Raw genomic sequence first — 27,795 nt, 5'->3', positions numbered from 1 at the left:
ATTACTGCTCAAGGTAAGTACCCCCCCCGGCAGGGCCAACCAGATTATACTAATACTATGTGTGTTTTAAAGGCCATTGATGACTTTTTTTTCTAATATGTATTATAACCTGGCAGGGTTAAACCACATACTAGGGAGCCAATGTATTATGGGGACTGCTGATTTTCTTTTTTTAATACACTGGCAGTGTTGATGACTTTCTTTCATACCTCTCAACCTCTTAGAGCAAGAAATCTGGACAAAGCCAAAAATAATGGAGGGACAAAAGCCCAAAAATAGGGACAATTTTTAAATATTGCTCTTGCAAACTTAAAAAGTTGATATAACAGATCTTGCATTAACATACATTTTCTGAGGGTTATGAAATCTGAAACTCGAATGTCTGACATTATTTTCTGACTTTAAACTTTAATGGTTTGCCAGAAAACCACAATTTTATGAGAAAAAGACCTAAAATATGATGCAAAAATCTGTACAGTTGTTTGAGAGGTATGCTTTCTTTTTTGAATACATCCTGGCAGGGTTAACCATATATATAGGGAGGCAATGTGTTTTGGGGACTGTTGCTGATTTTCTTTCTTTTTTTTTTTTTAACATAATACACTGGCATGGTCATATCCTGGGCAGGTGTCAAAGAGATACTAGCTATGCAGTGTATTCTGGAGGGCTGTTTGCGGATGACTTTTTTTTTTTTCAACTTATCTTTTTGCAGGGTTAGACAAGATACATTAGAATTGTTTGTTGATGTTTTATTGTTGAAACAAAATCAATTCTTGCATGAGTAAAGTGTGTATAGGTGAACTGAAGTAAGATCACTTGCAAGTTCCTGGCTACGTGATGTGAAAGAAGTACAGTAATGTAACTGTGGTCTTTTATTTTCATTAGTTTAAACCTTGTAGGCTCAAAGCAGATTCTCAAGGCAGGCATTTGAGATGGGGGTAATGCCTACGTGTGAATGGAAAGACTGCAGTTCTGGCTTGCTTTGCAAGAGTAATGTGCATTCGAGTGAAGTAAGAGCGACCTGAGCTCTGAACTCTGAGTATTGTTTATGTGAAGAAAAAGAATACTTACCTTGATGACAGTATCATCTTTTTGTTGCTGTTTTTGCTTTTAATATTGCAAGATCAAATCAGATACTGTGGGTGGGGTAGGCAGTAGAGATTGGAGCTGTGTGTAAAAGGAACAACTGGCCCTGCTGTTTTCTGCTGTTGTAATTCCAGCTTTGCAAAACTGTAATACTTTTCTGTCCGTATTTTAAGATGACTATAAAATAATTAGCAAGTTTGAGTAATTCTTAATCTATGTCATTTCATATCTGATCATGTATATACTGAAGGTTTGTTAAAAATGTTTTTAATATGTTGGAGCCAGTGGCGGCTGGTGACTTCAAATCACAGGGGGGCTGCAGGAGACAGCTGAATGGGTGGGGTCAAGGGGAAGGGGTGTGGTCAACTAGAAAGGGGAGGAGCTATGCTCAAAACCACAAAAACTAACTTTAATTAAATACGCTGCCCTGGGTGGCAAACCATCATTATGAAAGTCCAATGAAGACAAAAATAAGTGTAGAAGAATAAAAATATTTCAATGCATTGGCTGCATGACAGCTTACTTAATATCTAGATGGAAACAAAAGGTTGTGAGGCATGAAAAAATAAATTACTTTTTAAATACATTACTGGAATGCCAGTCAAAATAGAGTATAAGAAAAAACAGAAGCACTGAACTCAAACCACTTCTCCTTGCACTGCAGTTCTAATTATAATATATTCAGCTTTATTAAAGTACCAAGTAACATGCTGAAAGTAGAAATCTCTGTGATGCCCCCACTTGTAAAAATGTTTCTTATCCAAAAAAGACCTGCTGCCTGACAACTTGTTTCATGGGGAAAATCAAAGTAAAAAATGAAAAGCAAACAAGAAACAAGCTCAAGATACATTGCTTAAAGGATTACTGTACAGGTTATGGACCACACATGATTGGCATTCTGTTTAGTTTACGGGTAAAGTAAGTCTGTAGAGATAACTGGAAGTCTCCAACAAGTGTAATGAGCTTTTTAAAATAATGGAATCCTGTCCTTTAATACCCAAGGCTTATACATTATCTAGTCAAGTATTCTCTGCATGGCAACAACAGAAAGGCTTTCAATGTTGGCAATTCTTTAACAGTATGCTTATTAAAGCTTACTTGCAAAGTACGATCTCAGACAAGCTTACCTTATGGTCATTAATGCATTGCTACTTAAACACAGAGCAACAGGCACTTTGAGTAATAAGCATAAATCTGAGTAATAAGCATAAACCAACAGTACAAAAATATGACAGAAACCAGACCATTCTGCAAAATCAAGGACAGATGAAAAGCCACTATAGTACTTGTGTCTACCATGGATGGGGAGGACACACTGCATAACTACTCCTTGCCTTGCTTGGACACATCCAGAGTCACTACATGGGGGAGTGGAGTGCAGCAAGTATGTCACAATTTGAAACGTCTCTGGCTGACTGTGATGGCCCTGACACATTTGTCATACCTCTCAACCTCAAGAGCAAAAAATCTGGACAAAGCCATACACAGAAGTGGGACAAAGGCCCAAAAATAAGGACAATTTTTAAATATTGCTCTAATAAACTTAGAAAGATAATAGAATAGGTCTTGCATTAGTATGAATTTTCTGAAGGGTATAAAATCTGAAGGGTATAAAATCTGAAACTCAAATGTCTGTCATTTTCTAACTTCAGTCTTTAGTGATTTGTCACTAATTTGCCAAAAAACACAATTTTATGAAAAATGGACCAAAAATGTGATGCAAAAATATAAAATAGACACACAATACAGCTGGGAACTTGTCAAAGAAGGGACACTTTAATTAGTACTGCTACCTTGAGCAGCTGACAAAATAAAAGAATCTACATGCATTTCAAGTAATTTATAACTCTGATTATTACAGTTATTTCTTAATTGTAAACTCTCCATGTTTTCTTCCAAAATTGTTATTTTGCAGAGGGATTATTAGGGGGAAGAGCAACATTTTGAGCCAAAATCAGGGACAGTTGAGAGGTTGGCTATGCCTAATTCTATAAAGCAATTTATTTGCATGTACCTCTCAACCTGCTAATGCAGTAAATCTGAACAAGCCCAAATATATTGGGGGCACATATCAACAGTACTAAAAATTGTTCTTGTATAAATTGAGACAGTTGATAGAACAGCTCTTACTTTAACATGCATTTTTCTGAAGGTTATGAAGTCTGAAACTCAGTGTATCATTATTTAGTGACTTAATTCCTAAATGATTTGCCAGAAAACTACAAATTTTATGAAGATCAAACCAAAAATAAGAAGCAAAAATCTATTCATTCTTTGAAAATCTGGACAGTTGGGAGGTATAGTTCAGTTGGGCCTGTCTGAGTTTGCTGCCCTTCCCCCCTGACACAATCATGGTTGAATGGAGCCCCTGCAGCCATTCCAATGAACCATTACTTGGCTATTTCACTCCATTTACCATAAACACTAATGTGCATACTGCTTTACTTCTATGATGAGTTGGACTTCATTTGAAAGTTTTATTGTGTATTTTACAGCACAAACACTAAGTCATCTGCTAAACAAAGCAATGCAGTCTCACAATGAAAACTTAGCATTAAAACTTCTCTGCCCTTGAAACTCACATTCATTGAAACAGCATTGAAACCCACATTCAAAGAAAATGCATTTTGCCAGTGGCAGATAAAGATTAATTTTGGGCTGTTTTCAAATTATAGGCCCCTTGCATATGAAACATACATGTGCTCTTTGATACAACTTCCTCACTGTACTAAAATTATATTCCTTGTACAATACAGTACAGTTGTTAGAGGGTGTTTTAAATTTTTGAACATTTTTCCAGTAAGCAATGAAACAAAACGTATGCACCCATAATGGCAAAACTGCCCAGTTCAGAACATTTATCATAAAAACGTCTACTCAGACTTCCACAGTCCACCATTATTAGTAAATATGCACAATTCTACAGTCCACCATTATTAGTAAATATGCACAATTCTACAGTCCACCATTATCAGTAAATATGCACAATTCTACAGTCCACCTTTATCAGTAAATAAAATATGCACAATCTCTGAAGTAAAAGTCATCTAAATAATTCCACATTAAAGAAATTTGTAACTAATGAAGAAGTTGCTGCTAGCAATCACCTTTATATTTCATGGTTTCATCGAAAAATAAAATGTCTGTTGCCCCTCAGGAATAAATTGCCTATATTACATTAAAAAATGATAAGCTAGTAATAATATTGCAAGAGGAAATGGATGGCAAACTGATAACAGACTCATAGTTAGTATCTTCACCAAGGAGAACATTCTCAGTACGGCAGCATCCACCCCTTGTGGGAGTAGAACCCACAGCCTTCTGCATCAAAAGCAAGTACACAACCTGTTGTGCTAGTAACAAGGCAAAACACTAAACTTCTGTTCCCCTGCAGCTCTCAGCTCCTTGTAAAATCTACTCAATACTCAACTGCATCTCAACTTCGCAGCACAAGAAAACTGGAAAAAGCTAAAATGTATTGGGGGGGGGGTCAAAAGCCCAAAAACCAGGGACACATTAAACATTGCTTGTATAATCTTGGAAAGTTGCTAGAATAAAATGCTGTGTTACCACCATACATTTTACTGCCAAGGTCCCTGAGCAAAACAGTCAGAGTAACATACCACTACGCCACATCAGCTGCTTTGTAAAAGAGAGGAAGACTGAAACTTAAATGGCTATCATTTAGTGAATTCAGTTCTCACCATAGCTGTCAACCTTTTAGTACAAAACACCTGGACAAACCCAGTAACGAGGGAACACAGCCCTCAAACATTTTCAGTGAATTCAGTTCTTGCCATAGCGGTCAACCTTAGCACAAAAACCCGGACGAAGCCAATAATGGGGGAATACAGTCCCAAAAATAGGGACAAATTTCAAATATTCATCTTATAAACTTAGAAAATTGCTAGAAAAAAAAAAGATTGTGTTACTATGTATTCTGAAGAACATGAAGTCTGAAATTCAAATGCCTGTCAATTTTACTGCTGACAGAACAAAAACAATTTTCAGCAGAGACCCAGGGATTAATACTGCAGACACGTCTTTGTAAAATGACAGGGCACCAGAGCAAATCCACACAAATACAGGGAGGAGATGCAGACTCCACACAGAAGGCACCCCAGGCAAGAATCAAACCAGAAAACCTATAGCTGTGAAGCAACAATACTACCACTGCACCATCAAATATGCAAGGAATTAAACATTCAGAAACCTGAAGTCTGAAATTCAAATGCCTGTCAATTTTATTTAACATTTGTTATCAGGACAGTCTGACTTGGAACAAAAAAAAACAATTCTCAGCAGAGGCCCAGGAAGAAATAATGCAGACATGTCTTTGTAACATGGGAGGACACAAAAGCAAACCCACACAAACACAGGGAGAAGATACAGACACCCCACAAAGAAGGCACCCCAGCCAAGAACCAAACCCAAGAACCTACAGCTGTGAGGCATCAATGCTACCACTGCACCATCAAATTTCAAGCATTGCAATATTTAAAAACCACAGATATTATGAGGAATAGATCAGATCAAATATGAGGCAAAAATCTGCATTTTTTTTACAAATGGTGGTGGGTAGGGAATTCAGGTATTTAACACCTGCATACAAGGTACAGGGTTCAAGCCTGAGGTATTCCCTACCACACCACCATGAGTCTAATCACCAGTACATCCCACCCGAGACATTTTCACACACACACACACACACACACACACACACACACACACACACACACACACACACACACACACACACACACACACACACACACACACACACACACCTGGTCCTGTAGTAAATCCAAATCCCTGTCTGCAAAACCACCATACATCCAGTAAATCCCGACGAGACTGCAGCCACCATACATCCAGTAAGTAAATCCCCCACAAATCCGACCCTGCCCGTCGCGAGATCTTCCCCTGCAGCAAACTCCAATCCGATCATTCCCCTGACTGCCGACGTTGCAGTCCGACCCCGACACGTTTCCCCAGGCAGTCTATGCAGTTTAAAACTGCATAGACTTGTGGGAGCGCTCCTGTCCATGATTCTCAATCAGGACTGCTGTGCGCATGCTCCATGCACTAGACTGTCTCAGCAGCAGTGCGCATGCGCGAAGTTTAAAATTTTTTTTCCGTTTTATTTTTTATTTTATCAGTACTCTGAAGTTGAGAGGGCTGCAGTCCGGCAGTCCGATAGCACGGGCCGCCCCTGGTTGGAGCTCTTCTCCCTGGACCTAAGCTAAAAAGTTTTTTTTTCTCCGTCTAAAGTGAGTTGCAGGAACTCGGGTAAAACAAAAGTAAAATAAATAAAATGGAAGCTTGAATAAGCCCCATAATGAAAGCTAGAAACACAGCCACAATGCTGCTTAGAAAACATTCTGACAGGTGTCAGGCCATTATGAAAGGGGTGTGGGTTATGATGAGATTTATTTAACCATGCAAAGGTTTAGTCAGGACTATGTAGCCCACATAACCATGTGTAATTGCCAGACATGGGCAGAACTCACCGTAACCTTTGCCAAGGATGACTGCTTAATTTTTAAACTTTTTCTACAATATTTAGTAGCTTAACTAGAATTAGAAGACAGAGTAAATATAATTTATATGTAAACTCTAATTTATATTGTTTAAAGCTTTCTGTTATAATTTATTTATTAACATTTGTTTGCCAGGATACTGACCACAGTTTTCAACCTCTTAGCACAAGAAATCCGACTAAAGCTTTATAAATGTACACCGAACAGCACGGCTTTGATTGGCTGAGAGAAAATACTGCATTAAATCTCCTTCGCTGTGCAGTTTCCAGAGAGGGTCAGAGACTCTGTAACATTTTATACTTCTGTAACAGTCCTGTCATTTCTTTTTATTGGAGTCTTATCTAAAACTGTCATCCAGCAGTAACACTAAGAGGAAATGCAAAAAAAAAATGATGTGATTTTTGCAGTCGTCTTCACCTTGTTTCTGTATTTTTCATTGGTAACATGTCATTCTAAGTCAGTGGTACGCTTGTTTGCAACGGACACGTAAGAATCACAAACCAAACACTTTTCTTTGTTTTCAGTACGTCCTTCACTAAAGCATGGATACTTCGTTTTCATGTGGTCCAAGAATTTATTTAATTTTTATTTTACATTTGTTAACCGGGCTAGTCCAACTGGATATACTGATCCAGTTGGACTAGCCCGGTTAACAGATGTAAAATAAAAATAAAATAAATAAATTCTTGGACCACATGAAAACAAAGTATCCATGCTTTGGTGAAGGACGTACTGAAAACAAAGCAAAGTGTTTGGTTTGTGATTCTTACGTGTCCGTTGCAAACAAGCGTACCACTGACTTAGAATGACATGTTACCAATGAAAAATACTGAAACAAGGTAAAGACGGCTGCAAAAAACACATCATTTTTTTCAACAAAGACATTTGGCAGAATCTTTGAAGACACGTGCTGCAGAAGTAACATTACCTCATCATCAGTCATATAATTCTATGGACTGCACTGCTGGTCTAATGCGTAGGCTGTTTGGTGACTCTGAAACTGCTAAAAATATTACATGTGCCAGGACAAAAACGAAGGCAATTATAAACAATGTCATTGGTCCTCACACTGTTATAGAAGTACTAAAGTCATTAAATGGCATTAACTGCTTTGGAAATGCAACACGTGCCAGTAACCACGGTGTAGAGAAATTATTCCCAATAATCATTCAGTATTTTAATTGCAAAGCTGGTAGAACTACACTACTTGCACTGAACAGCATGTCAAATGAAGCGTCTGAAACAGTATGCAGTTACCTGCTGGAAAACCTTGAGAAATTGAGCCTGTCGTCAAATGTGTTGCATTTGCTGGAGACAATGCAAACGTGAACTTTGGGGGCATCAACAGGAAAGGCGGCAAGAATGTTACTTCACAGTTGAACTGTATTAGACATGGTGCAGATTTAATGGCAGCTGATGTTAAAGCAATTGTGCTGAAGTTGTTCAACTTTTTTTTTTGTGTATACTGTTCGCACAGGGGCTCTAAACGATTTCTGTGAATTTGTTGATGTTAACTGGCCGCAGTTGCTGTGCCACAGCAAAACCACATGACTCAGCCTATTTCCAGCAATTGAGAGGCTGTTGCAGTTATTCCCTGCGCTGAAAGCATAGTTTGAGCATAAATCAGCCACCGGTGCTGATAAAGAATTTTTTTCAAGAACAGTTTTTCAGAAGTATACTTGTGGTTTTTGCATTTGCTGATGTCAGTATTTCAGGCGAAAACTGAAGCTATTGAAAGGGAAGAAACATCAGTGTTGGAGGTTTGTAGCATCAGTGAACAAAGCAAACTCTGCTAAGCAGACAGAGTGAAACTTTTATCTCCCTGAAAGTGAGAGAACTTCTGAAAAAACTGCGTGAAGATGGCTGAGATGAAGAATGCAAGACATTCATGACAGAGGTTCAGTCCGTGTACCGAGGGTGCATTATTTGGGAAAGTGGATAACACCCTTTGATGAATTTCAGTGCTTTTGTTGGATGTTTTTAAACAAAGTGAAAGACTACATTTGATGATCTGTCGCCATGCGTACAGTATATGAGCGAAAAGGATATTGTTGTAGACGATGTACAGTTGTTTGACCAGTACTGCAACCTGAAACCATTCATAGGCCAGAAAGATGACAAGTTCTTTAACAGTCTCCATGAACACTGGTGTTCATACTTTTAAAGTTGTGCAAATGAAGCCACTTATTCAGAGCTGCTTAAAATCTGTGAATTTTTCTTTTGCATTCCTGGGCACAATGCCAATGTTGAAAGAGCATTTTCCTTGACCAACGCACAGTGGACAAAAAGAAAGAAATAGACTGTCTGCTGATTCTGTCAGAGGAATTCTTACAAAGTACAATTTTAAGAACGTTTCTTGTCTAGAGATCTGCGCCTATGTTGCTGAGAATGATGAACTACTGCGAAAAGTCGCCTTGTCTGAGAAATAAAAAATACATAGTTTTATTATAACTTTTTATTTTAATGACTCGTTTTATGAAGTTTTCATTGTAACACACAGTCTGATTGTAGTCCCTGCCATGGTTACATGATGTGGTTGTCAACAAGTTCAGAAAGCACTGCAAATTCATACTGCATCTTAGACCAGGATCATTATTAGGTAGGCATATTGTTGTAGAACAGAAGATGGTTTATTAACTGAAAGAAAGTGAGTTTTAGATTTATGGAGTCCTTTTATTTTAATTTCTGTATTTCAGGGCATGCATAAAGAGCATTTGGGTTTAAATTAGTAAAACAAGGATATGAGAGCGCCTATGGGTGCAATACACTGTGGGGATTTGCATGTACTCTGGTATTAAGCTTCTGTATTTATGAGCAGTAAACTTCTAGCAGTACCATTATATGAAGAAGAAAGCAACATGCCTTAACTCTTTAGTATTTTAAAGATCTGATCCTGTTCAGTAGCGGATTTGTTATATTTTCCATGAAACTATTCAGTGATGAATTGGTTATTTTCTCCATCAAACTGTTCAGTAATAAATTGGTTATTTTGTTCTTGAAGCAAACCACCAGCTTAATGTAATTGCACATCGAAATGTTACTGTACAGCAGTCCAGGTGCCCCCTGTGTCTGTAACAAATTATTTGTAGCAGGACTACACTGTCTTTCGTGAGCAGAACAGGAAGTAATCTCCTTTGTCCTCCTTTATGACCTTTGGTGTCCTCCTTTGAGTTTGCAGGTTATCTGGTAACCCTATCCCTGGGGCACTTCCTATTTGGGGGAATCAAGGTGAAATACCGACTGCATTTGTGGTTGACAGGGGAAGCAAACGGATCGCAGCTTGGCTGACTCCAGCAAAGAAAGATCTCTTTCACCACTGAAGGATTCAAGGACCACTCATGAGGACTCAAAATTCCCCTGCTGAGTCTGTCCGCCAGCATGTTGGACTCCCCGGGAATGTGTGTTGCAATGAGAAAGTGCCCCAAGGACATTACCCATTCCCACACTCTCATGGCCTCGCAACAAAGCAGATATGAACATGTGCCCCCTTGCTTGTGGATGTACCACACAACAGCCATGTTGTCCGTGTGACATGCAATGGTACCTGGAGGAAGGCAGTCCTGGAAAGCGTGCAACATGAAGAAAACTGCCCTCATCTCCAGGCCATTGATATGCAGCTTGGTCTCTGCTTCGGACCACATGCCTTGGACTGTCTGTCCCTGAAAATGCCCCCCCCCCACCCTAACAGGAAAGCGTCCGTGGTCACTGTGGTTCTGGGGGAAGGAAGAGAGAATAGTCTGCCTGCTAGAAGGTCAAGAGACCGTATCCACCAAAGGAGATGACACCTGCACACAGGAGTGAGGCAGATCAGAGTTGACATGGGATGAACCAGGGAAGACTAGTGAACCGGTAGAGTCCACTGCAGAACTCTCATGTAGAACCTGGCTGATGCCACTAGATAGATCACCACCGCCATGGACCCTAAGGACCTGAGAACAAGGTGGGCCTGGGGATGAGACAGGTTGAGAAGACATTGAACACGAGATCTGATGAGGTGTGCTCGACGGACACAGTGTCCAAATGAATCCTGATAAACTCCAGATGTTGAGATGGAGTTAGGTTGGATTTGGGGAGGTTCACTGTAATGCCTAGCTGGTCAAAAAGTTGTAGTAGGTACTGAGGCCAGGCGATGCTTCGTTGAGGTCCAGGACTAAATGCAAGCCCACCCCATCTTCTTTGGCACCAAAAAGAAGCGAGAGTAAGTTCCGGGTTCTCATTGTCCTGTGGGGAACTCTTGTATAGCTCTCTTCTGTAGTAGCTTGAGTACTTCTTCCTGAGCTAGCTCCCTTTGATGGGGTGGTGCATTGGGGAGGTATCTCCTGGCTGGGGGAGGGTGAGAAAAGGGAATAGAATAACCCCTGGAAATTAAGTTTAGCACCCAATGATCTTTTGTAATACTTGCCCGGGGCAAAGGGTGCAAAGACAAACGACCCCCGACTGCCTCCAGGGAAAGACAGTCAGGCAGCACTTCAGGAGCATTGTTGGGACTTCTCAGAGAAGGGTTCCCTGGAGCCCTGATTTTCTGGACCCCCCGCTGCCCTTGGGGCATCTGCCATTGAACCCTCTCCCCCGGCCTCTGGAGGGGAGCTCATTTTGAGCATCCTGGAAGGCAGACTGTGATTCGAGAAACCACATCTTCCTAGCCCCTCGCTGCATCTTGGAAAAGGAGTATTGAGGGGTGGAAAACCTGATTCCCACAGTCAACAATGTTTTGCCCTCCTGCTGATTACGAGCGAGACTCTCTTTGACTGAAGGGTCAAACAGGGTAGAACCACTGAAGGGGGTGTTGGTGAAAGATGCCTTAGAGGACTCTGCAAAGGTGCAGCCATGGGTGATGGTGAATAACGATGCTTGTGCCGGCCACTTGAGAGGCTCCTTCCATCGCGTTGGCAATCAGCCTCATTGATGAATTGGCAAGGGCAGAAAGTTTGGATAGCTTGGGGGACACCTTGCTTAGTTCCCCAGCATGCAGTACCTCAGAAAGGGATGTGGTAAGCTCCTTGACCAGGTCCCTTTGAAGTCGGGTGAAATGTGCTAGGCTGTTGAGCATCCGCAGTCCAAAAGTGGCTGAGGTGAACACCCGCTTTTCATGGCTGTCGATCTCCTGGGACTCATGGTTGGGGGATGAACGAACATGCTCTGTTCCGCCAGCTTTTTCTTGGTGGTGACAGCTACCACTATTGCATTGACTGGCATGTCTTTTGACCAGAACTGCTTGTCAGAAGTTGAACTAAGAAATTTGTCAGCATGTTTGGGAACAGGCTCCACAGTATCCGGCTCCTTCCATGCACAGCTGGCAATAAGGTCTACAAGTTCGTGAGGGGGGGGGGGGGGCAGGCGGTATATGGTCCCATCCCGAAACCTTCAGAAAGATGGGCAGATGGACTCCTCGGAGGATGGGGGAGGGAAGACTAACCACCCCTAAGCTTAAGGATTTCCAAGGTGTCCCCAAAGGAGATATCCTCGGGTGGAGACTGGGGGACCTGTCCTCTTCATCGAGGCCTGTATCCTCAGTGAGAGACTCAGTAGGGGAGTCCAAGTGTCTCCTCTTACACAATCTCTTCCAAGGAACCTCCCTCCAGGGGTGGCTCAGGGGAAAATTCAAAAGAGAGGGAGACCACAAGTGGGGCAGCTCCCACCTGAAGGCTTGTTCAAAAGGGCAAACCTGAGACAAGATGAGTGGGGTCTGCAAGGTGGGGCTAGGATGATCCCTGGAAGGCCAGGCAGGAAACTTTCTGGGAGAAAAAGGTCCTCTCTACAAACCGGAAAGCCAAAGGACAGGACAAAGCTTCGTCTGCACTCCCGGCAAGAAGGCTCGCCTAGTGAGAAGGACCAGAGCAGGCCAGAACCTCTGGACCTCCGGATAATACTGACCCCAAACTATTGAGAGCCAAAGCACTAAGGGGAAGGGGCTGGTCTGAAAAAACAGATCCAGAACCCTCAACCATGGAGTTTGGGTTGATTGCTTGGGTCCAGGACTCTGCCTTCCCAGGTGGAGGCCGAGCAGGAGCAGTCAGGGACTCGGACGGGGTAGTGACAGAAAGGTCCCCAGGAATCCCCATCTCCCTCCTTGTACGATCCAGGGCCAGAAAGTCCAAAACCAACCTGGTTGAACGAGGAGAAACCAACGAGGAGGTAGAAGATGGCCCCCTAGCCGGACGGGAAGGGTATGCAAGAAGCTCCAACTCAATATGAACCTTGAGAAAGGACCTCATCATCCTGTCCACATCAGAAGGGAGGAAACCCCTGGAGGATCTAGAGGAGGCAGAGGACCTAGCTGGGGATGGTTGTTAAGATCCCGAGGACCTCCCCTCTAAGGAGCGACTTCTGTGACTAGACACAGAAGGAGACTGCCCCAAGCCAGAACCTGAGGGGGAATCCTTGATAACAATAGTCTGATCCAAAACGGATCCCGGATCCGACCTCTTCGTATCTGATGACAAGGCAGGATCCGAGAGCTTGGATATCACATGTCTCAGAGCCGTGGCTGGCTTGGATCTGACTGGATCTGAAGGCCTCAAACTGGAGGCCTGGATCCAGGGGTGGGTTCCTGCGACCTCGGATCTGAAGGCCTCAGAGCAGCAGCCCTGGATCTGTGGGAGTCACTGGTCTTAGGATCCGAGGGCATCAGATCTGACTGAGTCGAGGCTGGGGTTGAATCCAAGGCATTAGGATCTGACAGCCTCGCCTTTTTGGAAGAGGAAGCAGGGGGCCTTCCTTTTGTGCTCTGAGGGTCCAGCCTTAGCAGGGGACTGAGCCAAGGGACCCCCCCCTGCCTTAAGCCAACTCTTTCTAGAGTTGTTTCAGCGTTTGACCAAAGCCCTGGTGTTGAATGTGGCACAAATGTCGCATTCAACCTCCAGGTGGTTGGTACCCAAACAATAAAGGCACTCCTCGTGCGAATCGGAACAGGCATTTTCGGACCACGTGAGGAGTACATTTTAAAACCAGATGGCTTAACTGACATGGTGACCTGCAATCAAAGGGACATGCACACTCAGAGTCATTAGAACTAGCATTAGCCTAAAAAAACAGGAGAAACAGACTGATACACAACACTAGTCTAAAGAGAAAAAAATATATATATCCTACAGAAAAATATCGATACTAACAGCTAAACAGAAAAAAACTATCGGCAACAGCAAGAAATAACGGTCGCTCTATAAAAAAGGTGCCAACACACGCACACACAAACTAACACTAAACAGGAGGGGTGGAACTAAAACTAACTCTACCAATAACTACTCTAAACACTACTAAGAAAAATAAGAAATTCCTGACATTCTGTTGACAGAAGACTACTTATCCCACACAGGAACTCCAGCCAAGAATCAGTGTCTGGAGCTTAGCACGGCAAACAAGATATGAGGGGTTAGAGTGCAGCAAGGAATCATGGGAGTGGGAGAGGTTCGAGCCTAGAAGCTGTCTAAAAAGTTGCAGGCTTGGATCCGATGTTTGCTCCAAGACCCAAGAGTGAGGAATAGAAATATATATAAATCAGATTATGTTCTTTGACACTAAACAAAAACTTAAAACCCAAACTTCACAACAAATAGAGAACCATAACAACACTCCCACAGAAAACATTTACTTTTTTAATTGCCAAGACATCTGGCTGGACTCATCTCTCAACTTCACCACTTAAACAACACAAAGAAAATATCAACTCACTACTCCTTTGGGACACAAAAATCTCATCATTTCTTATCAAAGTAACCAGGACATTAACAGGAACAAGGTATTCATTTTAGTAGCCCAAAGAGAATATAGCTTACCTCTAGTAGCGTCCACATCCAAGTACAGCTGTTCTGCAATCTAAACTCTCAGCAATAAAAATCTAGATTCACCAGCCTTGCCCCAGTGCAGGGACACCACTGCAAAACCATTGAAAGAATTAACTGACTACCAGTGAAACAAATATTAGACCTTCTTTATGGATCACAACTTTCAAATTTCTTAACAAAATAGTCCCCCATCAAGCTGCAAAATTAATAAGACCATCACCAGCCTACAGTCTCAGAAATCCAAGTCAAACTCCACTATTACAACCCCATAAAATTAAAACCCTACTGCACAGATCACTGCTTTTCCCTACTGGCTCACAAAATTATAGCACTCTATCCCAGAAGACATCAAAGACAATGCATCTTACCCTGTACTCTTGCCCCAGCTAAAAATCCCACCTCCAGATACTTGCCAGATGCCAATGTCACTCATCCATCACTTGATCTCTCCTGCACTCACTCTTTCAGATAGTTACTTATTAAACTTTTCACTCTCTTTCCTACAAATGAAATATACTAAGCTCTGTAAATATGATGTCTAGTAATACATTTATTCGTCTTTATGTTATGATTTACAATGTTATGTTCGAAGTGAAAATTCATGTTCTGTACTTCTATAACATTTATCGACATGTCTTATTAACAACTCATATTTTATATTTCAGTGTACTTGCAATGTTTTGCATACTACTCATTTGTATTCCAATTACACCCAGAGACCCAGCCTGCACAATTGGTAATGTGTGAAAAGTGATTTACTCCATTTAACAAATGTTAAATAAACAAATAAAATAACAGAAAATAACAGAAATAGTGCATACACATTAGTTCCTAACATATACATAAAACAAAGGCATATGTTAATATGCATATGCTAAGACATGTAATAATTGGTTTGCATTATTGATAAGTTACTAGATAATGACCTTCCCAAGGTCTGTTGTCAGTGTGCCACTGAAGCCTTCTACCTATACCTACAAGTCCCAGGGCTAATTACAACTGCACATGTTCACATCAGAGAAGTCAGAAGAGGAGGTATGATATTCCAAAGATATGCTAAATCGAGAGCTACACCATGAAAAAAAAAACAGGTATGAAAATAAGCCTTTTTCTCTGAATGGTGTATCGTACCAACAGGCAACAGTCAGTGTCTCATTTGTGAGCACAGAAAGCACATGCTACCCACAGTTACAAAGGTGAAGCCCCATTTATGACTATAAGAAGTGCACATCTACATGACAAACTGAGGGTATACCACAACACTCATCAAACCAAACAATGTCAGAGTACAAAATGACACCTTTTAGTGCTAGTTGGAGGCACTCACTGGTAGACTGCATACATAGGAGGACTTTACATTCACACATACAATGTCTCTCAGCCACAAACAAATGGCCAACAGCATCCTCAGAATGGTTACTATAATGTCATAATCAGTGGTAGTATTCACTTCTAGATGACAATTTGGATACAGGACAAACACTCCTCCATAGCCTGAAAATCTTCAGAAACTGTCAGAGTCAGGACAGCAACAAATGTGCCATATCATGGGTCCACCACTTGGTGACAAAAACACCACAGTCAATGCAGTGCTTAAAGCTTCAGTGACCCAATAATCCAGAATATTGCAGTATACTGAGTACCAGTGTTACCACCACTTTTCAGTCTGAAAATGTACTTGAAGCTTGTGTACCACAGAGACTATACATTGTGCCACTTCCAGTGTAGTGCGATTATTTCTCACTTACTCTAAAATAAGTCAGAAAAACCTGTCAAAAAATTCCTTTTTCCTTCTGCAGACTATTACAAGCCTAATCAATAACCATAGGTCAGAATCAAACCCTGTATCTTGCATTTGTACTGTTAAGACATTAACATATTAACCATTATGTGATGTCCCCCACTTAAAAAAAATGCTGCCTTGCTTTTTGATGACCTGCTCTGAAGTCAGATGCCACATCTCCCACATATTCACTAAAACAGGTGAAATTTATCAATGCTGATGTATCTCCTATACGTGTGTGTGTGCGTGCGCGCACTCTCTAGAATCCCCCTCATAGTTCAGCTACATACAATATATTTTTCTTTTTCTTTTATGGTGTCAGTATTTTCCTTCTCTGTGAAGGCTTAAGGCTGCATTTAAGCTTCCTATTTATAAAAATCCTACATTAATCTTATGAAATCTTTTACTTTTCATAACATATCCATACAGTATGCATACCCTCAGTCACACATGGTGACACATTTCACAAGCCAGGGCCCTTTCCGGATTAAAAAAAAAGCAAACATCTAGTACTTTTATATACCACTTCACATTAAATATCAAATACATTCCTAAGCACTCATCTGTTCCAAAACTCCATAATGCTTTACCCTTCCCCCAATTTTGCTTCAAAAGCTTTTCTTTTTTGGTAATAAGCCATACAACTTGCAAACAAACAACTGGCTGAACGACGTACTGTTTCCAGCACAATAGTTCAACAATCAAATATTGAAACAGTGAACTGTGAAGTCAGACTCTAGCACTGAAAATCAAAACTTGCTAAATAAAGTAAGCCCACGCCCCTGCTACTTGAGTGTGTGTACATATATATATATATATATATATATATATATATACACATACAGACACACACAACACAGCACGGAGTATACTACTGATAATACATGAAATTGGAGCAAAACACAATTTCATCTATAATCACATACATCAAAAAGCTAAAATATTGTAAAACAATGGTCACAAATGTAAATATCATTACACTTGCGATCACAAATAATTAGGCATAAACACACCTGAAGGACAAAAAAAAGCAAAAAGCTTCCACACATCACCTTAACAGTTACAACTATATGCACTTTACAGCATCAACTTGCTCACAAAATCAGAAAACATCTAACATGACATGCATTTCTCTCTGTAACTCAGCCAATATACTAATCTGCACCTCTGCTTATGCCACTTGCTCTTTTATAGCAAGCCTCATTGAAAAAAAACATGATCTGCACAACAGTTTAGAATACATTATATGTGAAGGGCTTCACCCATTACACCCCCCTGACATGAGGGTTCTGCAACCACACCCCCTAAATTTATGCATGCTAACTCCACAACTGCACAACCACAAGGTAAGAGAAATGCAGTGAATTATGCTAGTTTTCCTCCTACAATTTTGACTTTAGCATAATTCAATGCAATTAACCACTGACCATTTTCACAGGAAAATCTGGCCTTGATAAAACGAACATGTGACCAAAGGATGTAACCCATATATCTCCAAGATCACTGTATCTCAGGGAAGTAAGGGTACCTGTAAAAGATAACTGCAATGTTAAAAAAAAATGTATGTGTGTGTGTGTGTGTCTGTGTATGTGTGTGTATAAGGTACATGAAAGGCAATCAAATGATTGCAAAGTCAACAACTGGTTGACTGACCCCATTTGGTTAAATGAAACAGATGGTCAACAGCTGTGCGAGACTGGCAATCCCTGGCTAGGGGTGTGAAGAAAATGAAAACACCATCATCTGTGTTAGCATGTCTGGCAGGAGATTTGTGTATATTCTGGATTAACTTGTATTGTATGCCAGCATGTCTAATTGTGAAAATGTAAGTTGTGGTGTCTTTCGGCTTTTCCCGGTTAGGGGTCGCCAGAGCGGAACTACGGTCCGCTAATGATTGGCAGAGGATTTTTACGTGCCGAGTTTCCAGCCCTGATGCACAACCTTCAACGTGTTTTAAATGCCAAATATTTCCGTTTACACAGAATGTTCAAAGAATCGGTCAGTGTTTTGATGCATTTCTAATTTTGGCAGGGACATTCTAAAGTATTGTGGAGAATCAGCTGAACAGTGAGTGATGTCATTAGAATGCCCCCGGTTGCTAGGTGATTTAAACAGCTGACTGACAGGGAAAAAAACATTTTTTTCAAACAGACTGTTATTTTTTAAAATAAGACCATTGAGACTGCAGTTAGTAAAGTGCAGCAGTTTGTGAAGTGCAGTCAGTTACTGTGCTGTGCATGAAAGAGAAATCACCAAAAACTGTAAGACTGCATTTTGCCTTGCTGTTACGTGCTAGATTAGATCAAGGACAGTATTCTTAGTTAGATTAGGAAAGCTTAGTTATTATAATTAGCTTCTTTCCAAGTCAGACTTTCCCGGTAAACAAATGATGATGATGATGATCATCATCATCTTCTTTTGGCTATTCCCGTTAGGGGTCGCCACAGCGGATCATCTGTTTCCATTTCTTCCTGTCCTCTGCATCATGCTCTTTCACACCAACCGCCTTCATGTCCTCTCTCACCATATCCATAAACCTTATCTTAGACCTTCCTCTTTTCCTCTTACCTGGCAGCTCCATCCTTAGCATCCTTTTCCCAATATACCCAGCATCCCTCCTCAGCACATGTCCAAACCAACGCAATCTCGCCTCTCTTGCTTTGTCTCCAAACTGTGCAACCTGAGCTGACCCTCTAATATACTGATTCCTAATCCTGTCCATCCTAGTCACACCCAGTGCAAATCTTAACATCTTTAACTCTGCCACATCCAGCTCTGACTCCTGCCTTTTCGTCAATGCTACAGTCTCCAACCCATATAACATGGCTGGTCTCACTACCCTCTTGTAGGCCTTCCCTTTCACTCTTACTGGTACTAGTCTGTCACAAATCACTCCTGACACTTTTCTCCACCCATTCCACCCTGCCTGTACTCTCTTCTTCACCTCTCTTCCACACTCACCATTACGCTGAACTGTTGATCCCAAGTACTTAAACTCATTCACCTTTACCAACTCTACTCCCTGCATCCTCACCATTCCTCTACCCTCCCTCTCATTTACACATATATATTTTGTTTTAGCCCTGCTGATCTTCATTCCTCTCTTCTCTAAAGCACATCTCCACCTCTCTAGGGTCTCCTCAACCTGATCCCTACTCTCACTACATATCACAATGTCATCTGCAAACATCATACTCCATGGGGCCTCCTGTCTAATCTCATCTGTCAACCTGTCCATCACCACTGCAAATAAGAAAGGGCTCAGAGCTGATCCTTGATGTAATCCCACCACCACCTTAAACGTATCTGTCACTCCCACCGCAGTCCTCACCAATGTCACACTACCCTTGTACATATCCTGTACAACTCTTACATACTTCTCTGCCACTCCCAACTTCCTCATACAGTACCACAACTCCTCTCCAGGCACCCTGTCATATGCTTTCTCTAAGTCCACAAAGACACAATGCAACTGCTTCTGACCTCCTCTGTATTTCTCCAACAACTCTCAGAGCAAATATTGCATCTTTAGTGCTCTTTCCTGGCATGAAACCATACTGCTGATCACTAATCATCACCTCCCTTCTTAACCTAGCTTCCTCTACTCTTTCCCATAACTTCAAGCTGTGACTGATAAATGTTATCCCTCTGTAGTTATTGCAGCTCTACACATCACCCTTATTCTTAAAGATAGGTACCAAAATACTTTTTCTCCACTCCTCAGGCATCCTCTGACTTTCCAAAATTTCATTAAACAATCTGGTTAAAAATTCCACTGCCATTTCTCCTAAGCACCTCCATGCTTCCACTGGTATGTCATCTGGGCCAACAGCCTTTCCATTCTTCATCCTCTTCATAGCTGTCCTTACTTCCTCCTTGCTAATCTGCTTCACTTCCTGATTCACTATCCCCACATCATCCAACCTTCTCTCTCTCTCATTCTCTTCATTCATCAGCCCTTCAAAGTACCCTTTCCATCTACTCAACACATTCTCCTCACTTGTGAGTACTTTTCCCTCACTGTCCTTTATCACCCTTACCTGCTGCACATCTTTCCCAGCTCTGTCCCTCTGTCTAGCCAATCGGTACAGGTTCTTTTCTCCCTCTTTAGTGTCCAATCTCTCATACAACTCTCCATATGCCTTATTCTTAGCCTTCGACACCTCTCTCTTTGCCATACGCCTCATCTCCTTATACTCATGTCTACTTTCTTCATCTCTTTGACAATCTCACTTCTTCTTCGCCAGCCTCTTCCTCTGTATACTCTCCTGTACTTCCTCATTCCACCATCACGTCTCCCTGTCCTCCTTCCTCTGTCCAGATGTCACACCAAGCACCTTCCTAGGAGTCTCCCTTACTAGCTCTGCTGTAGTTACCCAGCTATTCGGTAACTCTTCATTGCCTCCCAGTGCCTGTCTTAACTCTTCCCTGAACTCCACCTTCACAATCACCGTTTTTTAACTTCCACCATTTAATCCTTGGCACTGCTTTCACACTCCTCCTCCTCTTCTTGATCACCAACGTCATCCTACAGACCACCATTCTATGCTGCTTAACTACACTTTCCCCAGTCACCACTTTACAGTCTCCAATCTCCTTCAGACTGGCCCTCCTACATAGGATATAATCCACCTGTGTGCATCTTCCTCCACTCTTGTATGTCACCCTATGCTCCTCCCTCTTCTTAAAATATGTATTCACCACAGCCATGTCCATCCTTTTTGCAAAATCCACAATCATCTGACCTTCTCCATTCCTCTCCTTAACACCATACCTACCCATCACTTCCTCATCCCCTCTGTTCACTTCACCAACATGCGCAATGAAGTCCGCTCCAATCACTAGTCTCTCACCCTTGGGTACACTCACCACCACTGCATCCAACTCACTCCAAAATTTTTCTTTCTCATCCATCGCACACCCAACTTGCGGAGCATATGCACTAACAGCATTCATCTTTACACCATCAATTTCAAACTTCATAAACATCACTCTATCAGACACCCTCTTCACCTCCAAAACACTCTTGGCATACTGTTATGTTAGGATAACCCCTACCCCATTTCTTCTCCCATCCACACCATGATAGAACAATTTGAACCCGCCTCCTACACACTTGGCCTTACTTCCCTTCCATCTGGTCTCTTGCATGCACAATATATCAACCTTCCTTCTCTCCATCATATCAGCTAGCTCTCTCCCTATACCAGTCATACTGCCAACATTCAAAGTTCCTACCCTTAGTACTACACTCCTAACCTTCCTCCTCTCTTCCTGCCTTCAGGCATGCCTTCTCCCTCCTCTTCTTCTTTGGCCAACAGTAGCCCAATTTCCGCCAGCACCCTGTTGGCTAACAGTACTGGTGGCGGTCATTGTTAACCCGGGCCTCGACTGATCTGGTATGTAAATATGAAATGTTCTCCGCAGCAGTAATTTGGCATAGGTTTTACGCCGTATGTCCTTCCTGACGCAACCCTCCCATTTATCCGGGCTTGGGACCGGCACAAAGAAATGCACTGGCTTTGATAAATAAAAATAAAATAAAACAAAATTAAGAAAAGAGTTTTCCTACAATAATGAACTTTTATCCTGCAGTTTAATTTTACATTTCCATTGATTGACTTCTGGTGTTTATTGAAAGTAATTGATTTACATTCTAGTAAACACTTTACTAATTATTAAATGTTTTTCATTACTTTACATTGTGGATGGAAATCAGTGTTTTTCTTTAGAGATTAGAGTGGCTTATACCTGCTTGATACTACTCAGGTCACCTCGAAGGCCTGGTCGCTTCTGGTCATAGCTATCATTTATTTTGATATTTAATTTTCATAAGTGGATACCCTTTAGAAAGGCACAAAGACACTCTGATTGGTGGCAGCATTACAGTATTATTTTGGGGAAGGGACATAGCTGGAAATCTGTCAGACTTTTCTAGAAGTGTTTGGATGTGTGAGATTTAAATTCACTGAGTGTGAGTGTATCAGAGGTCTTAAACAGGGGCACACTGCTCTGAAGTGTGTAATAGGGAGTTACATTTGGGGTGGACAGATATATATATAGTCCAGTCCCAGGAAAACAGAGCATGTTCCTGTTGTGCTCTTAGGGGAAAATTGTGAAATATTGCTCCTGTTTAATTGAGTCTCCTACTGGAGTCAGTAGTGAGGATTGAAGCTCCTTAGGTACTGACACAGGTAGTAAGGGATGACACATTAATTGTCAGCAGTCCGGTGAAGTATTGGCCTTATGTCACATTTAATTAGTGGCTGCCCAGTGGGAAACAGCAAGACGTCACCTATACTGACGGCAGTCCATTGGGATATAGCTGGATGTCAAATTTATTGGTGCCAGCGGTGTGGGATTTCTAATTGGATTTCAGTAGCCTGTGGGTAATTGTCATTAAGGTGAGCACTCTTGAAAGCCACAAGGTGAGCACTCTTGAAAGCCACAAGGTAAACATTCAGAATTTCAATCCACTACAGTTTTATTTTTTTTAGTTAGATAGTCAGGGATAGCAGGCAAGGATGTCAGCAGAAGATTTTTAGCAAGGTGACAAATATCCAGTTGGTTAAGGAGTGTGAAGCCAGAGGATCGGTGCATGCCAACTTGACCAAGGAAACAATGATTTCAGCCTTGGTTTCAGCCACAGCTCAGACCATCTGTTCAGAGAATATCCAGTTTGGTGTCGATGTGCAGCCTGCCAAGATGGGACAGTTCACATTTACTTTGGAGGACCTGAGAATCAGTCTAGATTTAAGGAGATTGAAACTGGAGGCTGAAGAAAGGGAGAAGCAGAGATGATATGAACTGGAGGCCAATTGACTGGATACTGAAGACAGACTGCGGATGGAAGCCAGACGATAAGAGACAGGGGAAAGGGAGAAGCAGCGCCAATATGAACTTGAGGCTGAGGAAAAATATCGACAATATGAACTGGAGGTCAGGCATTTAGAAGCTGAGGAAAATTAGAAAATGCCAGCACGAAGTACAGCTTCTTACCCTTCAAGAGGGTCATGGAGGTAATGGGTAGGGAATAACCGGACCCTAAAAGCCATCCAGGTCAGTAAACTTTTTCCTCAGTACAGGGATGGGATGTCTTTGATAGTTTAATTTATATTTTTGAGAAGGTATGTAGACAATATGATGTCAACCGTGAGCTCTGGGTTCCGCTCCTGACTCTCTTACTCCATGGTAAAGCTGTTCAGGGTGTAGCAAAGTTAAATGATGTAGATTGTTTGAATTATTATAAAATGAAATGTTGCTTGCTTGAATGTTTTAAACTAACATCTGAAGCTTACAGAAAAGTTTTGTGAACATAGAAGCAAGGCGGTTGAAAGTGTATACGATTACATTGCTAACTTAAGTACTTACTTGCACGGATGGGTGACTGGGTGTTGGGTCACCACTTTTGTGGGACTGGCAGGCCTTTTGGTGCCAGAACAAGCCCTCAGTACTTTGCCTGACACCATGAGAGTCTGGTTAGCAGACTGTGAGTGCAACTCTGCAGAGGAGTTCAGGAGAAAAGGGGATATCTACTTGGCAAGCACAGCACTACTGCATAGGAAAAGGATACCCAGTGCTCTACATTGACATAAGGTAACGCATGGTGGGCAGCCTAAACCACTCCAACAGAGTACACCAGTAATGGGGCAAACTACTAATACAAGTGCATGGTTAGGGATTAGATGTTTCAAGTGTAACCAGAGGGGACACATAGCAGCCAAATGTCCATTGAGGCAAGGTGATTAAAAAAATGTGAGGGAGCCAACAAGTGGTGATGACAAACTGCCAGTGGTAAGTTGTTTAGAAACAAATGGGGTGCCAATCTATCACTAAAATGTATATCCAATCTTAGTACATGGTACACAGGTAACTGCTAAGAGGGACACAGCTTCTGATATAACCACTGTGAGGCCTGCAGTGGTTAGAGAAGAGCAGTACTTCTTAGGCAGTTCACTCCAGTCAGAGCTTGGGAGAGACCCTGCTCAAAATACCTTTGGCTAGGGTTCATCTTGACTGGGAGGGTAGAAGAGGAAGTAGGTGTGTTTGAGAATTTTCCTGCAGATTTCCTGCTAGGGGATGACTTTCAAGTTCAGTACTTTGTGTACATGCAGTGACATGTAGTCAGGCTTGGAGAAAGGCATGTAGGTCCAGTAGTCTGGGAGAGACCCAGAAAGATCTCATACCTGAAGCTAGGACTGGTGTGGTGGCCGTTTCAGAGAAGGTTCTACCTGGTAGCAGTAAAACTGACTGCGAGCCACAGCTGCTGGTGGGTACTGATGTTTGCTTGGACATAGTGACTGCAAGGATAGAGGTGAGTGGTGGTACCCAGAGTGACAGCGAGGCACAGCTGTCATAATTTACTAAGCTTCCTGTGGAAGGGGAGCTTGTATTTGAGAATATTCCTGAGATGTCCTGATGGGGAATGACTGTGATGATGCAGCGCCTTGGTGTCATGCTGTGATACACAGGCTGGGAGACAGGCATGTAGGTACAGTAATCTGGGACAGAACCAGAGAGATCTCATACCTGAAGCTGGGACTAGTGTGGTGGCTGTTTCAGAGAAGCAGCTGTCCTTTAACAGTAAGTCTGAAAGTGAGCCACAGCTGCAGGGAGGTACTGATGTTCCCTTGGACATGGTTACTGCAAGGACAGAAGGGAGTGATTATACCTAGATTGACAGTGTGGTACAGCTGTCGGAAGATGCTAGGCTTCCTGTGGGAAGGGGAGCTTGGGACGTTTGCAGATGTACAGTTGAGACAGGCTCAACTTACAGACCCCACAGTACAAAGCTTAAGGGAGATGGCTAAGAAAGCACCTGAGGCTCAAGAAAGAAGTCCGTATACAGGAACAAGGGTTTGTTATACAAAGAGTGGACTCCTAAGGGAGGTCTGGATGGTGAGGTAGTATGGCAGTTGGCACAGCCTAAAACCTACTGTCTGACACTTCTAGCTACAGTCCCTGATATTCCTTGGGAAGGGGATATTCAGGCAGAGAAGGAAGGTTTGTTGTATAGAAAGTGGACTCCTAAGGGGGGGCTGGAAGGTGAGGTAGTGTGGAAGTTTTTACAGCCTAGAGCCTAGAAGCTGCCACTTCTAGCTAAAGTTCCTAGCATTCCCTTTGCTGGTGATATTAATGTAGAAAAGTTGGCAAATGCTTTGCTAGAAATTTTCAGCACAGTAAGTTTTTCCACAGGAAATACTGACTAACCAAGGTGGCAACTTCATGTCAGACCTGCTGACTTGTCTGTGGAAGTGTTGTGGGGTGAAACATCTAAAGACTACCCACTACCATCCCTAGACTAATGGTCTTGTGGAGAGGTTAAACTTTACACTGAAGACCAAGCTATGGGCATTTGCAGATCAACATGTGAGGGAGGTCTTGGACAGATTAAGTAGGGCAGGATTCACCATTAAATCTAGTAAGTGTCAAGTGGGTATGGCAGCGGTCACTTACTTAGGACACTGAGTGGGAAGTGGTAAAATTAGGCCAGAACCTGTCATGGTGGAAACTATCCAAGTGTGGCAAGTTCCTGTTACTAAGAAACAAGTGGGGGGATTTTTAGAGACAGTGGGGTACTATAGGAAATTTGTGCCCAATTACAGTACCATAGCTGCACCCCTTGCTGACCTAACTAGGAAGAATAAACTGGTCAATGTAGTGTGGACGACAGATTGTGAACAGGCATTCCAAAAACTAAAAAAAGATTTTGGGATGACCTCCTGTGTTAACCACCCTACATTACAATAAAGAATTTATTGTGCAGGTAGATGCTTCAAATTATGGGGTGGGGGCTGTGCCCAGCCAAATTTCCTCAGAAGGAGAAAAATGCTGCAGTGGGGTTAATAATGCTAATGGAAAATGGATTTACCAGGAGAGAAGTGGGTTGAAATTCCCAGGTAGACCCATTTTTCTCAAGCGTTGGTTTTCAACGGTCGCTTGAAAATCATGCTTGAGTAAAGGGTGTGTGTGTGTGTGTGTGTGTGTGTGTGTGTGTGTGTGAATAAAATGAAAACACTGTCATCTGTGTTAGCATGTCTGGCAGGAGATTTCTGCATATTCTTGATTAACTTGTATTGCATGCCAGCATGTCTAATTGTGAAAATGTAAATGAGTTATTTAAATGCTGAGTATTTCCCTGTTTACACAAAATGTTCAAATAATCTATCAGTGTTTTGATGCACTTCTAATTGCACATGTTCGTGAGGGGCATTCTAAAGTACTGTGGAGAATCAGCTGAACAGTGAGTGATGTTATTAGAATGTTCCTGGTTGCTGGGTGATGACTGACTGACAGGAAAAAACATTTTTCAAACAGCTGACTGTTATCTTTTTAAATAAGACAGTTGACACTGTAGTTAGTCAAGTGCAGCAGTTTGTAAGGTACACCCATGAAACAGAACTCACCAAAATCTGCAAGCCTGGCTTTTTCCTGGCTGTTGTGTGTTAGATTAGATCAGGGACACTATTCTATAGTAACAGTAGGAAATCTTAGTTATCAAGATAGACTTTTTCTAGAATAATGGACTCTTATCCTGCAGTTTAATTTTACATTTCCGGTAATTGAGTTCTGGTGTTTATTGAAAGCTACTGCTTTACATTCTTGTAATCATTTTACTTATTATTACATGTTTTTCATTACTTTACACTGTGGCGGGAAATCAGTGCTTTTCTTTAGAGATTAGAGTGCTTATACCTGTTTGATACGCCTCAGGTCACCTCGAAAGCTTGGTCGCTTCTGGTCGCAGTTATTTATTTTGATATTTAATTTTTATAATTGGACACCCCTTTAAAAGAGTATGAAGATACTCTGATTGGAAACAGTGCTACCATATTATTTTGGGGGAGAGACATAGCTAAAAATCTGTGTCAGGTTTCCCAGAAGTGTTTGGATGTGTGAGACTTAGATTTACTTTGAGTGCGAGTGCATCAGACGTCAAAAGTACAGTTTTGTACCTACCATAAATATAGATGTTCGAGTGCTAATACAGCTGCAGTAATCACAGATGGGTTTTCTGCCGTCAGGCGGGTCCTCGGTCGGCCGAATTCCAAAGTCTAGGTCCGGCGTCGGTTGTCGTCACTTTCTTTCCTGACGTCAGTGCGACAGGGGTATATAAGACACAGCCGACGCCATATTCTTCAGTCTTTCTTGCCCCAGATGTCAGGTGCCCCCAGAAGGAAGGCAATACATAAATTATATATATATATATATATATATATATATATATATATATATAGTCAAGCAATGCAATATAATCAAAAATCAGTAGTTGCAAGCAAATACACCATAGAAGGATAACCCAAATTAGGTTGTATGAGGAGGTGTTAGCCACTAGGCCTTTACCAAGAGGGGAAGGAGGGAGGGAAACCTGTACTGCAGCTGTATTAGCACTCGAACATCTACATTTATGGTAGGTACAAAACTGTACTATGGTCATCGTGCATACAGCTGCAGTAATCACAGATGGGTAGAATCCCAAAGCTACGCACAGGGTGGTAGGCACTAGGTGGAACTGGGAGCAGCCAGAATGCCCTGCAACACAGCAGTGGCAAAGCCTGCTCTAGTTTTGGAATATAAAGGCAGGTGGTAGTGTTTTGTGAAG

At 41.9% G+C, this 27,795-nt stretch overlaps 1 protein-coding gene across 1 annotated transcript in view; it reads right to left on the bottom strand.

The window, feature by feature from the left end:
• The window catches only part of LOC122811972 (beta-adrenergic receptor kinase 1-like), a 2,445,913-nt gene that overhangs the window by 347,636 nt on the left and 2,070,482 nt on the right, over nt 1-27,795 (bottom strand). The window contains exon 17 of the mRNA XM_044084173.1: nt 13,833-13,845. Within this exon, the coding sequence (XP_043940108.1) occupies nt 13,833-13,845 (13 nt within the window). The remainder of the gene's footprint in view (nt 1-13,832; nt 13,846-27,795) is intronic.

This window comes from Protopterus annectens, chromosome 9.part0 (assembly GCF_019279795.1).
Source record: "Protopterus annectens isolate FY-2018-M chromosome 9.part0, PAN1.0, whole genome shotgun sequence".
In the NCBI taxonomy this organism is placed as follows: Eukaryota; Metazoa; Chordata; order Ceratodontiformes; family Protopteridae; genus Protopterus; species Protopterus annectens.
This window is presented reverse-complemented; position numbering and strand designations above follow the sequence as displayed.